This window comes from Mobula birostris, chromosome 8 (genome assembly GCF_030028105.1).
Source record: "Mobula birostris isolate sMobBir1 chromosome 8, sMobBir1.hap1, whole genome shotgun sequence".
NCBI classification, from domain to species: domain Eukaryota; kingdom Metazoa; phylum Chordata; class Chondrichthyes; order Myliobatiformes; family Myliobatidae; genus Mobula; species Mobula birostris.
In genome coordinates, this window is record NC_092377.1 from 41,048,329 (window position 1) to 41,063,356 (window position 15,028).

A 15,028-nucleotide genomic window follows, 5' to 3' on the forward strand; every position below is an offset into this window, starting at 1 on the left:
CACCAACGGGAATAGCCTCCCACTGTACTATGTCTAGATATTATGCTGTATTGAATCTTCCCTTCTAATCTATCCTTGTAACTCTAATCTCTCAAGAGCTGTTCTTGGAAATTTTTTCTGGACCCTCTGTAACACCTTTTCATCCTTCCTGTAATGTGGCAACCACAAGTGAACACACTATACCAGCTGAGGCCAGACCAGTATGTTACACAGTTCCTACATTAACTCCTTGCTTTTATATTCTATGCCTTCTACTGAATTATTTAAGTTTTTGCACTCTTTTTAATCTATTCAATATACATATATATACTTACTGATTTACTCATTTTTTTTTTCTTTCTATATTATCACATATTTCATGGAACTGCTGCTGCTAAGTTAACAAATTGCATGACACATGCTGGTGATAATAAATCTGATTCTGATAAAAGCCAAACATGTGCATTCCGTATTAACAACTTTTTCAGTCTGCCTTGTCACTTTCGATAATTTGTGCACACATGCCTCTAAGGTCCTGTTCTTGCATCCTTTTAAAAATATATCTTTTAAAGCAAGGAAATTTCAAAGTGGACTACCTAATTGCATTGAAATGCATCTGCCAATCTCCTGCCCATACCACCAGCCTTATTATATCTACCTCCAATCTAATAGCATCTTTGTAGTTTACAAAAGTGCCAAGTTTTGTGTCATCTGCAATTTTAGAAATTGTGACTAGTATGTTACGGTTATTAGATTAACTTATTGTCACTGAAAGCAGCCAGAAGGCAGGAGGGACTCCCAAAAAAATTAACTACCTTTCATTCATTTGTTCTCTAAGGTAAATATGACAGAATAAATTATCCATATTACAATTTTGGTCTACAGTAGTGTATCTAATATAAAACCTGAATTAAAAATGTAAAATAAAATTTACAACAAAGAAGTCTCAAATAATTATAAACAGTCTCTTGGTGAGACTGCACCAGAAATGTAGCATACAGCTGATCATAGTGGGATTGAGAATGTAAATGAAGCTCAGAAACACATTAGCAAATGAAACAGAGGTGTGATGCAAATATTGGATGACTGTTTCGTATACCACTCTCATCATTCTGACTTTGGCCTCCAGCACTGTTCCAGTGAAGCCCAACATAAGCTCACACAACAGCATCTCATCTTCTGGCTATGCATGTTGCATCTCTTATTGAATTTAACAACTTCAGATAATCAGCCTTTCTGATTTATGTCAGGACGATCAGTTCTGCGGCAAGTCATCCAGCTGTAACATTTATTCAGTTTTTCTCTCTCCACAAATGCCACCTGATCTGCTAAGTATTTCCAGTATCTGTTTTGCATTTTAGTACCCAACTTTTTGTGTGAGTGCCTTTAGTTATTTCTTTCTGTTTGCACTCCTGAAGACTAATCAACTTTAATAAACAACCATTCATCTTTGGAGAGTAGGTCCAGAAATATTAGCTGTTCATCTTTCCTTACTCACTTCTGCACCTGCTGAGTGTATCCAGCATTTTCTGGTTTTATTTCAAATTGCCAACTTGGATTTCTACCCGATCACAGACATTCCCTTTGTTCTTTCACCTATCTTTTCCATGTTCCAATTCTGATGTAAGGTCATCAATCCAAAACATTAATCAGTCATCAACTTGAAATATTTGTTTCCCTCTCTACAGTTGGTGCTTGGCCTGCTGAATATCTCCAGCATTTTTTGTTTATTTTTCGGCAGCATCTGAAAAATTTTTGCTTCTTCAACAAGAGTTTCTCCAGTTAAAATTAAGTACTCAACAACTATAATATACAAACCTGCTAACAGTCGGGCATAGTGTTGCTGAACCACAGACAGAAAACTCACAGTCCAGTGTGATGCAGCAAATCGGGTTAATGCCTTCAGACAGTCATCCTACAATAAAGTATAGCTAGTTAAAACAAGTGAAAATAAATGCCAACAAGAGTGAAATAACTTGTATCTGATTAGAGCCTTTCAAAGACATAGAATTTTATGACACTAGAGGCCATATGGCCTGCTGTGCTCATGTCAGCCAAACAACTTGATCCCACTTTGTTGCTGAGTCAACAGCCTTGCAGGTTGGAGCATATAAATAGCTTATTCAAGAAATTAAACACATTTTTCTCAATTCTAGCACCTTTCAGAATCACTTTTTTGACACCCAGTATTTTGTGGCTGAAAGATCTTATGTGCCTTTTATTTTTCTTTTAAACATAACTCAATTCATAATCCCCTGTTCTACAACAAACCCAGCATGGTCTTTCCAACATTCTCCGCTCCATTATTTCTCAAGTACTAACACTTTGCTGAAATAATATATCCGCTATGGGATAGCTACTGTTTTTATAACATTCGAGCTTGGCCTCTCTGCTTTTACATCCTCTACTTTGGTGAGTAAAGTGCCCAGCTAACTTGCTTAATCACTTAGTCCAATAGTCCTATTACTTCAGGCATCAACAGACCTGTGCCAAATTCCCTTTCATTGAAGTACATCAGTCACATAAAACTGCTTTTCCTCAGTTGAGAACCCCTCCCATTGCTTTTAAAGAATTCTATTTAAATAAAACCTTTTAGTCCAGTTGAAATATGCAACTGCAATCTGAACATGCCATTTCTAGAAATGCAGGCAAACCCAGCATTATTGGCGTGGCGGGCTGCATTCCTAGGAAATGAGCAAAAGTCATAAAGAGTTTTACAGTACAGATGAAACAATATTAGCCACTCTCCAGATTTCTGGAACTTCACCAGTGGCTAACAACAAAGCAAATATCTCTACATTGCCTCTGCGTTTTCTTCCCTAACCTCCAATCTGGTTCGGTCTGCACGTGGTCATGCTCTGGGGATCTGCCCCATTAATGAGCTTCAAGACTCCAAATACCTCCTTCCTTGTAATACGTATAGAATCCAAGACCTCACCACTTATCACTCTCATGCCTCCTTAGTAAACACTAAGGAGAAATAAACATTAAGAATCTCAGCCATTTCCTGTAGCTCCACACATAGGCAGCCCTGATGGTCTCTCCCTAGTCACCCTTTTAAAGAGCTCTTTGGGTTATCTTAAAACAGGCTTGCCAAATCAATCCTGTACCATTTTTCTGTATTGCAATTACCATAACACAAAGGCACATCACCTACAGCAAGTTGAAAGACAACTTGCACTGATTTATTTTTAATCCCCCACAGAAACAACAAGAGTACAAATTTTATTTCATATCTCAAATTTTTATCAACTTCTGAATTCTGTAAAGGAAAATGTCAATATCCCAAATGGTCACAATGTGAAGGTGACCAACAGTAAGAAAAAAAATGCCATAAATACTCAGCAGGTCAGCCAGAGAGGAAGAATTTTAGAATTTTAGATCAATGACCATTCAACCCATTAACTGTTTTTCTCTCCACAGAAATTGCTTGAATTGCTAAACATCGAGTATTTTCTACTACTAGCATCTAGCTTTTGACTTTTCAAATACCATTTTCAGATTCATATTTTTACTTTGTAATTGTGCATAGAGTCTGTACATTTTTACAATACCTACCTGCCTACATGGCAGATGACCAAACAGTGGCTTTTCTTCATCTGCCAGGAAACGCTCTGGAAATAAATGGAAGTTTACACGTTACTATGGTCTTAAAGTGAATTTCAGTTGTCTAAGTAATACTAACATTATCAAATAAATTTAACCATGTTTTAAGACTACTACCCAGACAATGATTTATTCAGCAAATACAATTTCACAGACTGTGCTTCTAGTTCTTTCAATTACCTTTTGTCTTTTTAGGTAACATAACCTTTTTCCTATCTAATTCTTCCCGATTCTAATGAAATGTACCTTGTTCCTCTCTCAAAAGAAGTTGCCTGGAATGCTGTCTATTTTCAGCACTTTCTGCTCTGAACACATGTTCAAAAACATTTTATTTCACTTCCTGCAAAATCTGCATATAAGTAATAAGTCTCTCTGCTGGCATTCACCATGACTAACCTGTTGCTTGAATCGTGTATGCACAGCTTCCCCAGCACATTATAGGGACGCGTGGGTCCTGATCATTAGGATGAACCTTCAGTCCCACTTTGTATGCTGCTGTAGCCAAGGTTGTCAGCATCTCCTTGATGCTATCTGAATAAGGATTCCTAACAAAAATAAGGCACCATTGCAAGAAATATCTAAACAACAAGTACGTATCAACCAGCTACCACAGGTTACAGGTAATATAAGGAAACAACAAACTAGGATATAAATCTGGCTAAGTGAGTTTTAACCTAGCACTAATCTTAATAAACATTGCAGTAAGTGGTGAAATTAAAGGGAGGATTGCATGCAATACTTTATTTATACATTTCTTCAGTATTCAAGTTCTTCTTGCCTTCAGCACCTTACTAGGAGATGTTGCATTGTGTGTAATTAGGCACTTGACATGGGCCAATAAAAAGAATTCAGGTTTAAGTGGAATGTCCATTGTGTGAGTAGGCCAGTGTTTTAGAGTGGGGTGTTGATCTTTGGCTCATAGAGGCATTGGTGAGGAGAGCAAAGGCAGTAGAGAGACTTTTTGTTTAATATCCTTTCTTTCTTGTTGCACAGTTGAAGCTGTGGGGACCAGACAGGATACTGAAATGCTCCTCTTGCGGGATGTGGGAAAGCAAGGAGGAGCTTCAGTGTTCCTGATGATCACATCTGCAAAAAGTGCAACCAGCTTCAGCATCTTATAGACCGTGTTAAGGAATTGGAGCTGGAGCAACTCTGGATCATTTAGGAGGCTGAGGGATTGATAGATACGTGATACAGAGAGGTAGTTATACCCAAGGTGCAGGACACAGATAACTGGACGACTGTCAGGAGGAGGAAAGGAGATGGGCAGGCAGTGCAGAATACCCCCGTGGCTATTTGTATCACATGATAGTATGGCTGGGAATAGGAAGATAATATAGTGTAACACATGGCAAGGGAGGTGGTGCAGGAGGGACCCGTAGAGGCAGATGGTTTGCACCTGAACTGGAGGGGGACTAATACCCTTGCAGGAACATTTGCTAGGGTTGCATAAAATTGAATTGCAGAGGATGTAAACAAGAGCGCCAGAGCAGATACTAGAGTGATTCTGGGAAAAGTTGATGTTAAGCATACATACAAAGTCAGGAACTGGAAGGCTGAGCATGGTGGGATGAATGTTCTGCATTGTGTATATTTCAATGCGAGGAATATTGTAGGAAAGGTAGATCAGCTTAGGCCATGGATCAGCACATGGTGTTATGACATTGTAGTCATGGGTGACAGATGTGATAGAGCAGGAGGGGTTAAAGGGGGAGGGGTGGCATTGAGGAATGAGAAACGTATGGCTATGTCCTTGGGTTGAGATTCTAAATTGGAGAAAGGCCAATTTTGATAGTAATCCAAAGATTTGGCAAGTGTGGTTGGAACACATTATTTTCTGGCAAATATATGGTTGGTAAGTGGGAAGCCTACAAAAGTGAAATTTTGAGAGTACTGTTGCTGTCATAAAAAGACAAGGATAAAAGGCTTAGGGAACTTTGGCTTTTGAGAGATGTTGAGGCACTGATTAAGGAGGTGATGCATAGTAGGTGTAAGGCAGGTAAAACAAATGAGGTACTTGAGTATAAGAAATGCAAGAGACCACTTAACAAGGAATCAGATGGGATAAAATAGGGCATGAGGTAAGTTGAAGGAGAATTCCAAGGGCATTTACAGATATATTAAGGCAAGAGTATAGGAAGGGACAAAATTGGTTCTCTTGAAGATCAGAGTGGTTATCTATGCATAGAGCCAAAAGCAATGGGGGAGATCTTAAATGGATTTTTTACATCTGTATTTACCCTGGAGCTAGACAAAGTCTATAGAAATGAGGCAAAACAGCAGTTAGGTCATGGACCATATAAAGATTAGAGGAGGATGTTTTGCTCTGTTGAGGCAAATTAGAGTAGATAAATACACAAGGTCCGACAAGGTGTTCACTTTGACCCTATGGGAGGCTAGTGCAGAGATATTTAAATCATCCTTAGCAACAGGTGAGGTGCCAAAGGATTGAAGGATAGCTAATGTTGTTCCGTTGTTTAAGAAAGGCTCTAAAAATAAGCAGGGAAATTATAGCCAGGTGAGCCTGATATCAGTAGCGGTAAAGTAATTGGAAGATATTCTAAGGGGCTGAATGTATAAGTACTTGGATAGACAAGAATTGATTAGGGATAGCCAAGATGATTTTCTGTGTGGTAGGTCATGTCTAACCAATCATAAACAAGAGAAAAATCTGCAGATGCTGGAAATCCAAGCAACATACACAAAATGCTGGAGGGACTCAGCAGCCAAGGCAGCATCTAAGGAGAAAACAGTCGACATTTCAAACCGGGACCCCTCATCAGGAAGTCAGTGTAAGAAGGTGGGGGAAGAGGTGGAAGAAATACAAGGTAGCAGGTGATAGGTGAAACCAGCAGGAGGGAGGGGTGAAGTCGATTGCTGAAAGAGATAAAGGGCTGGAGAAGGAGGCATCTGTTAGGAGAGGACAGAAGGCCATGGAAGAAAGGGAAGGGGGAGGAGCACCAGAGGGAGGTGATGGGCAGGTAAGGAGATAAGGCACGAGAGACAAATGGGAATAGGAAATGGGGAAGGGCAGGGGGTAGCCTTTACAGTAAGTTTGAGAAATCTATGTTCTTGCCATTAGGTTGGAGGCTACCCAGGCGGAATATAAAGTATTGCTCCTCCACCCATAGTGTGGCTTCATCACGGCAGTAGAGGAGGCTATGGACTGACACGTAGGAATTGAAATGGGTGGCCACTGGGAGATCCCCCTTCTCTGGTGGACAAGAGCGTAGGTGCGCAGCAAAGCTGTCTCCCAATCTAGGTCGAGTCTCATCAATATACAGGAGGCCTCATCAGAAGCACTGAATACTCTGTTGGGGGGGTCATCTACCCCCAACAGATTCACTGTTTTGGGTCCTGAATGGTGGTGAGGGAGGAGGTGTAGGGGCAGGTGTAGCACTTGTTCCACTTGCAAGGGTAAGTACCAGGAGGGAGAACTATGGGGAGAGACGAATGGGCAAGGGAATCGGATAGGGAGCGATCCTTGCAGAAAGTAGAAAGCGTAAGGGGCAGGGAAAGATGTGCTTGGTAGTGGGATACATTGGAGATAGAGGAAATTGCAGAGAATTATCTGCTGGACTCAGAGGACAGTGGGGTGGTAGGTGAGGACAAGAGGAACCCTATCCCTGGTGGGGTGGCAGGAGGACACGGTGACTGCAGATGTGTGTGAAATGGAAGAGATGGGGGTGAGGTCAGCATTGATGGTGGAGAAAGGGAAGTCCCTTTCTTTGAATGATTAGGACGTCTCATTAGTTCTGGAATAAAAAGCTTCATTCTGAGAGCAAATGTGGCAGATACGGAGGAATTGAGAGAAGGAGATGGCATTTTTACAAGTGACGAGTGAGGTGAGGTATCGTCCATGTAGCTGTGAGAATCAGTAGGCTTATATGATATATCAGTAGATAAACTGTCTCTATCCAGAGATAGAGACCGAGAGATTACGAAAGGCGGGGGAAGGTGTCAGAAATGGACCAGATAAATTTGACGGCAGGGTGATTCCTGTGCTCCTGGTTTGGCCTCCTGTATATCACTGAGACCCAAAGTAGATTGGGAGACCGCTTCGCCAAGCAACTATGCTCCGTCTGCCAGAAAAAGTGGGAAACCCACTGGCCGCCCATTTTAATTCTACTTCCCATTCCCACATGCGAGTCCACGCCTCCTCTACTGCCACGATGAGGCCACTCCCATATTAGAGGAGCAACACCTTATATTCCATCTGGGTTGCTTCCAACCTGGTGATATGCACATCAATTTCTCCAACTTCTGGTGACGGACCCATCCTCTCACCATTCCCCATTCCGGTTTCCCTCTCTCACATTTTTCCTTAGCTGCCCGTCACCTCCTTTTGGTGCTCCTCCTCCATCCCTTTCTTCCATGTCCTTCTGTCTTCTCCTATCAGATTCACCCTTCTCCAGTCCTTTATCCCTTTCACCAATCGACCTCCCAGCTCTTTACTTCACCCCTCCCCCTCTCCTGGTCTTACCTATCACCCACTACCTTGTATTGCTTCCTCTCCCCTCCCTCCCACTATCTTCTTACACTGACTTCTCAAATTTTTTCTCCAGTCTTGATGAGAAGTCTCAGCCCAAAATGCCAACTGTTTATTCTTTTCCATAGATGCTACCTGGCCTGCCGAATCCCTCCAGTATTTTGCCATGTCTTACCAATCTTACAGTTTTTCTTACCAGGGAAGTTAATGAAGGCAAGGCTGTGTATGTTGGCTACATGGACTTTAGCAAGGCCTTTGACAAGGTCCTGAATGGGAGGTTGGTTAAGAAGATTTAGTAGCTTGGCATTCAGGTTGAGGTGTTAATTGGATTACGCATTGGCTTCATGGGAGAAGCTAGAGAGTGAAGTAGATGGTTGACTGGAGGCCTCTGACAATTAGTGTGCCACAGGATCTGCTGTTCTTTGTCATCTATATCAATGATCTGGATAATAATGTAAACTGGATCAGCAAATTTACTGATGACACCAACATTGGGGGGGGGGGGGCAGGGGCTGTGGTGGACAGTGAAGAAGTTCTCACAGGATCTGGACCAGCTGGAAAAATGGGCTGAAAAATGTCAGACGGAATTTAATGCAGACAAGTGTAACTGCCATTCCCAATAAATGCTGTCAATTAATTTCAATTTACATTTTCATTTATCTAAACTGTTTATTGTGGAATAAATCTTCTACAAGAGCACCGAAGAAAAATAATGATATTTTTGAGAAAACCATAATTCTCGAAATACATACTTCGGCTTTATGTCAGGTCTAAATCCCTCAGGGGCTTCAATTCCTTCTAGACTGGCACTGGAGGGGTTATCTGCTAAATCAGGAAATGATACATGGTTGTCATACTTTTAACTTAATTTCATACATCTATTTTTTTAAACTTTAAACAAAGGCATCCATGAATGTGCAGAGAGCTGCCAGCAATATACATTCAAAATGCCACTTAGCTAGAAAGATGGAGCAGACTTTTTAAGTCATATTTATGGCAATCACCTTGACTATATCCCTTGATTTGGTTTTAATATATTTACTCCTTAAAAGCAGTATTCAAAGTTATTTATCATGTAACAATTGCTAACTGTTCAGATTTGAGAATTAAGGTGAACATGCATGAATCAGCCCAGATTTTTCTCATTCAGGGAACAAATTTTTATTGTATATATTTTGTCCCACTCATGATAATCAAGAAAAACTAATTTAACCTGGATGTGGATATAATGTGGTACAAGTTTTAACAACTAGTAAAAAAGCAACATCAGTATAGAAACCAATGAATCAATGATTGTTTGAAAAAGAGACTTAACATGTATCTCACCCAATTAGTATTTCTAACATGCCCTGTTATTAGTTTTTGGAGAGATTTATATAATGTAACTGGACAGATATTACATCTTGCAAATGCTATGGGTTGAAGTCAACCGAAATAAAATTGGAATAATGCATTATAAATAAAAAATAACAATAAGGGTCCCCACTTTGATTTTTATTTTATTCAATCACAAGTTGTGGTTATTGTGTACCAGCATTTATTTCCCATTCCTGTTTGCTCTCCAGAGGTAAGTTATGAGCTTCCTCACATTGCTGCTGGCTTTCAGTTGAAGGTGCAATCAAAATATTATTAGGTTGCAAATTTCAAGATTCAGTCTCAAAGACAATGGAACATGAGGATATTTTGGGAGTTGCTATCAGAATAAAACAGGCAAGTAAATACAGTGAACTTTGCAGATGGATCATGCTGTAGTGTCAGAGAGCAAATGCTTGGGAAAACAGAGAACCAATCAAATGGGCTGTTTTCTCCTGCCTGGTTTTGCACTGCAAGTGCTCCTTGACATCACGACTTATATAAAATTACTTTGGAGCATAGTATTTTAAAATACACCATTCAACTTAAAGTTGCTTGCATTTATGGGACAAAACTAAACAATGTGCTCATGCATCATACAAACTCGCTTGATATACTTTATCTGAATATTAAACACATAGCTTAACTGAAAATTATTGGATTAAAGAGAGATTGGATAAACATCCTATAATTCTAACTGTAACTCAGCAGTAAAAGGATAAATAATGGTTCCTTTCAAAAGCAGTGCAAGATTGCATTTGCAAGCTGCCTCTTATGCTGAATATGGGGTAGTTAAGAAGAGCTTTTTAAGTTTGCTTCCGTTAAATATATTCGATAACAATGCCATTATATGGCCATTAATAGTTAGTCTAACTAAATAGAACAGAACAATAATAATTAGTCTGTATGGATTGAATACTTTTTACTCTCAGTAAATTTCAGTAACCTTTGCCTGTAATCTTGGCCTGTATCGTATCATAGACATACAAATTATCTTGATCATGAAAGATTTGAAAAAATAAATCACAGGTAGGCAATTTTCATTTCCATTATCATAATTCTGTTTATCCAAAAAATACATGCATTAATTAAAATTCTTTAAGAGCTTACCAGATACTGGCTGCTTATCCTGGATTTTTCTCAGTACATTCAAATGTTGCAAAGTACACTTCAGCCATTGAGATAAAACAGGAATGCCCGAAAAGCTTTTTGAATTGTTACTGAAAACACAAAAATACAGGTCTGTTTGCTTCAGTAATGCTATTCCAATGGATTCATTATGTAGAATTCCATAATGCTTTCAGTGAAACTAACATTTTTATCACTTTTCCTGGTCCTTAATAGATTTAGTATAGAATACTAAATCAAACAAATTTTAACAGGATGGCATAATTCTAAACTTTTCTTCTTGACTAAGAACCTTGGGATTTCCCACCTGAAAAACTCAACAGCTGCTTTAAAACAAATTTGTAGTACTATGTCTTCCTTAATATAATTGTGCTGAAAGAGACGACAATTATATCCAGGAGGACCACAACCTTATTGTGGTTTGGAGGTTTGCAGGCCTCAGTGACCCGGGGAGCTGTGCTTGCTGGAGTCAGGGCCTTGTGCTTTGGCACCTAGTGTGGTAACCCCATGCCAAACAGGTTAAAGGATAGCGGCCAGACTGAGAGTGGTCCAGTAGCTCTCCAGATTCAGATTCAGAGTAGGGCTAACAACTCTGACTGGTCAAACAAAACTGTTACAGAAACACGATGAAGAATCCTTCTACATCTGTGTGTGATGGCACTCCTGAGTCTTCAAATAGGCTCTGCATAGCTGAGAGTAGTGAAAATCAAGAGGGCACTACTGGCATGATTAAGCAAGCTCTGAACACCATCACAACCAAATAGCCAAGGACAGACAGAGATGAAGGAACTTCACTGCTGCCCTAAACGCCTTTCATTTAGAAAGGTTCAAAGTTCAAAGTAAATTTATTATCAATGTATGTATATAATACCATATACATCCTTGAGATTCATTTTCTTGCAGGCATTCACAGTAGGATAAAGAAATAAAATAGAATCAATGAGGAATTATACACAAACAAAAATTGACAAATAACCAATGTGTAAAAGGAGACAAACCAAATACAAAAAAGACAAATAAATAAGACAGACAAATAAGTAAATAAATAAATATTGAGAACATGAATTGTAGAGTCATTGAAACAGTCCATAATTTGTGGAATCAGTTCAAATTAAAGTGAATGAAGTTAGACACTCTGGTTCAGGAGTCTGATGGTTGAAGAGTTAATACTATTCCTGAACTTTGTCAAATTTAGTGTCATTTACAAGCATATCGTCAAACAAGACAACATTTCTCCAGACCAGGGTATAAAGCACAGTCGTACACAACACATTTACAGCACACAATAACTTGGGAAAGTAAGAATTAAATCTACAAATGAATTACACATAAACAAAGTAAAGTGCATAAATTAAATATTGCAGGGTACAAAATAAATTAACCAAAGACACTTAGCGGTGTGCAACTTATAGCTCCTGCATCTTCTTCCAAACAGCAGCAGCAAGAAGAGAGCACGGCCTGAATGGTGCAGGTCCTTGATGATGGATGCTGCTTTCATGTGCCAGCACTCCTTGCGCTCGATGGTGGTGAGGGCTTTGCCTGTGATGGATTGGGCTGTATCCACCACTTTTCGAAGGAAAAACTGAGGGGAGTTCCAAACAATTGGAAGATTATATTGTATTAGGTAGGGCAAAGAAAGTGACCACAAAAAGCCAGTGTCAGAAGATTCATGTATTGAATACAGCGGCAAGAGAAAGTTTCAACTCCCTGCAATTACCTAGTTATCTGCATTAATTACTCGTAAAATGTGATCTGATCTTCATTCAAGTCACAATAATATACAAACACAATCTCCCTAAAATGACACACAAACAGTTGTACTTTTCATGTGTTTATTGAACACAGTTTAATCTTTCACACCCCAGGCTGGAAAAAGTATGTGAGCTATTGTATGGAATAACTGGTAAAAAATCCTTTAGCAACAATAACCTCCACCAAACATTTCCTGTAGTTGCTGATCAGACTTGCACAATGGCAAAGAGGAACTTTAGACCATTCCTCCATACAAAACTGTTTTAGTTCATCAATATTTCTGGGATACCTTGCATGAGCAGTTCTCTTCAGGTCATGCCACAGCACCTCAATTGAGTTAAGGTCAGGACTCTGACTTGGCCATTCCAAAACATGAATGTTCTTTTTAAACCATTCTGTTGATTTACTCTTGGGTTTTGGATCACTGTCTTGTTGCATTATCCAACTCCTATTAAGCTTCAGGTGATGGACAACTACCCTGATATTCTCCTGTAAAATATCTTGGTACAATCTTCAATTCATGGTTCCCTCAAAAATTGCAAGCTGTCCAAACCCTGATGTGGCAAAGCAGCTCCAAACCATGATGCTCCTTCCACCATGCTTCACAGTTGGGATGAGGTTTTGGTGTTGGTGTGTAGTGCCCTTTTTCCTCCAGAAATAGTGATATGCATTTCTGCCAAAAAGTTCAACTTTTGTCTCATCTGTCCATAGAACTTTGTTCCAGAAGCATTGTGGAACATCCAGGTGGTCTTTTGCAAACTTAAGATGTGCAGCAATGCTATTTCTGGAGATAAATGGTTTCCTCCATGATGCCCATCCATGAACACCATTCTTGTTCAGTACATATCTTATAGTGGACATATGAACAGAGACCTTAGCAAGTTCTAGAGATTTCGGCAGGTCTTTTGCATTTACCTTTGAGTTCTTTTTCACTTTCAGCATTGATGAAAGTGAAAAAGAACTTGGTATGATCTTTGCAGGACATCTACGAGAGTAGCAAAAGTATCGAATCTATTTGAAGACAATTTCTCTTACTGTGGACTGAGAACACTAGTGTTTAAAAGTGCTTTTGTAGCCTTTTCCAGCTTCATGCATCTCTACAATTCTTCCTCTAAGGTCCTCTGAAAGATGTTTTGATTGAAGCATGTTGCACATAAACAGATATCTCTTGAGAAGAACAGGATCTGATTTTGTGTGTCTTTTTTTATAGGGCAGGGCACCTCTACAACCTGCACCTCCATTTTCATCTCACTGATTTGAACACCTGACTCCAAATAGCTTTTGCAGAAGGCATCGCATCGAAGGTCCTATATGAATTACATAGGACCATAAGTTTAGTGAGTCATATCACCAAGCTACTTCTAACAATTTTGATGACAAGAGCTAAAAGTAAGATACAAGTTGAAATAGGTAAGGAACAATGTGGTTTTGTGAAAGACAAAGGTAAAAGAAACATGATATTGGTGTTAAAGATACTATCAGAACGAGCTATTCAGGTGTAAAAAGATTTGTTTGTTCGTTTTATCCACTACACAAAAACATTTGATAAAGTGAAGCACAATAAGTTATTTGAAATATTACAGGAAACTCTAGATCTAGTTTTGAAGGACCTCCGCCTAATCAGAAATCTGTACTGGGAACAAACTGCCGCTGTAAGAATAGATGGAGAAGTGATTCAGTTTACGAAAATCAAGAGAGGTGTTAGACAAGGGTGTGCTTTCTCTTCTGATTTGTTTAGTGTGTATAGTGAAACAATATTACGAAAAATAAGAGACATCTTGGAATCAAAGTTGGCGGTGAAAACATCAATAATTTCAGATGTGCGGATGACACCATGTTAATTTGCAAGTACGGAGGAAGAACTACAAAACTTAATTGATATGGTTGTCGAAGAAAGTGCAAAAATGGGTCTAACTTTCAATTGCAAAAAGACAGAATGTATGGTGATATCCAAAAGAAAGAGAATCCTATCTGCAGGCTGAGAATAAATAGGGAAGACATAAAACAAGTACAGAACTTTTGCTACTTAGGAAGCTGGGTGACATCAGATGGCAGCTGTGACTTGGACATCAAAAGAAGAATAGGGATGGCAAAAGACACCTTTACGAGAATGAGGAGTATACTGACCAACACTAAACTAGGCATAACAAGCCGCCTCAGAGTACTGAAATGTTACGTTTATCCAGTTATGTTATATGGCTCAGAATGTTGGACAATATCTGGTAATATGAGGAAACAAATTGAAGCAGCAGAGATGTGGTTTTTGAGGAGGATGCAAAGAATATCATGGACGAAACGAATATCTAACGAGGATGTCATGAACAGAACAAATAAAAAAAGACAATTAATGTATGAGATCATGAAAAGGCAACGTAACTTCATTGGACATGTGATTAGGAAAGAGGAGTTAGAATGCATGGTAATTATGGGAAAGATTGAAGGGAAGAAAGCAAGAGGAAGACAAAGACAAATGATGATGGAGACAGCAGCCAGAGAACTGGAAATGAATACCAATGAATTGATCCACTTGACCCAAAACAGGAGTGTGTGGGCCATGGCAGTCAAAGCTCATACTGGGCACGGCACCTGATGATGATGAGAAGGCATCACCCCAGAGGTTCACATACTTTTTTTGAACTTAGACTGTGATTGTTTAAATAGCCTACTCAGAATTGACGAGAAGTACAATTGTTAGTGTTCTTAGTTTAGGCAGATTGTGTT

General features: G+C 39.3%; 1 protein-coding gene across 5 annotated transcripts in view; it reads right to left on the reverse strand.

Annotated features, from left to right (window-relative positions):
- Positions 1-15,028, reverse strand: part of ubr2 (ubiquitin protein ligase E3 component n-recognin 2) — a 176,924-nt gene that overhangs the window by 30,751 nt on the left and 131,145 nt on the right. For 3 of the 5 annotated variants that reach the window (XM_072265036.1, XM_072265037.1, XM_072265039.1), the window contains exons 33-37: positions 10,538-10,647; positions 8,827-8,899; positions 3,982-4,130; positions 3,538-3,593; positions 1,798-1,894 (exon numbers count right to left, since the gene is read on the reverse strand). In XM_072265036.1, coding sequence (XP_072121137.1) covers positions 1,798-1,894; positions 3,538-3,593; positions 3,982-4,130; positions 8,827-8,899; positions 10,538-10,647 — 485 coding nt within the window. The remainder of the gene's footprint in view (positions 1-1,797; positions 1,895-3,537; positions 3,594-3,981; positions 4,131-8,826; positions 8,900-10,537; positions 10,648-15,028) is intronic. The other 2 variants (XM_072265038.1, XM_072265040.1) reach the window with 2 other exon arrangements.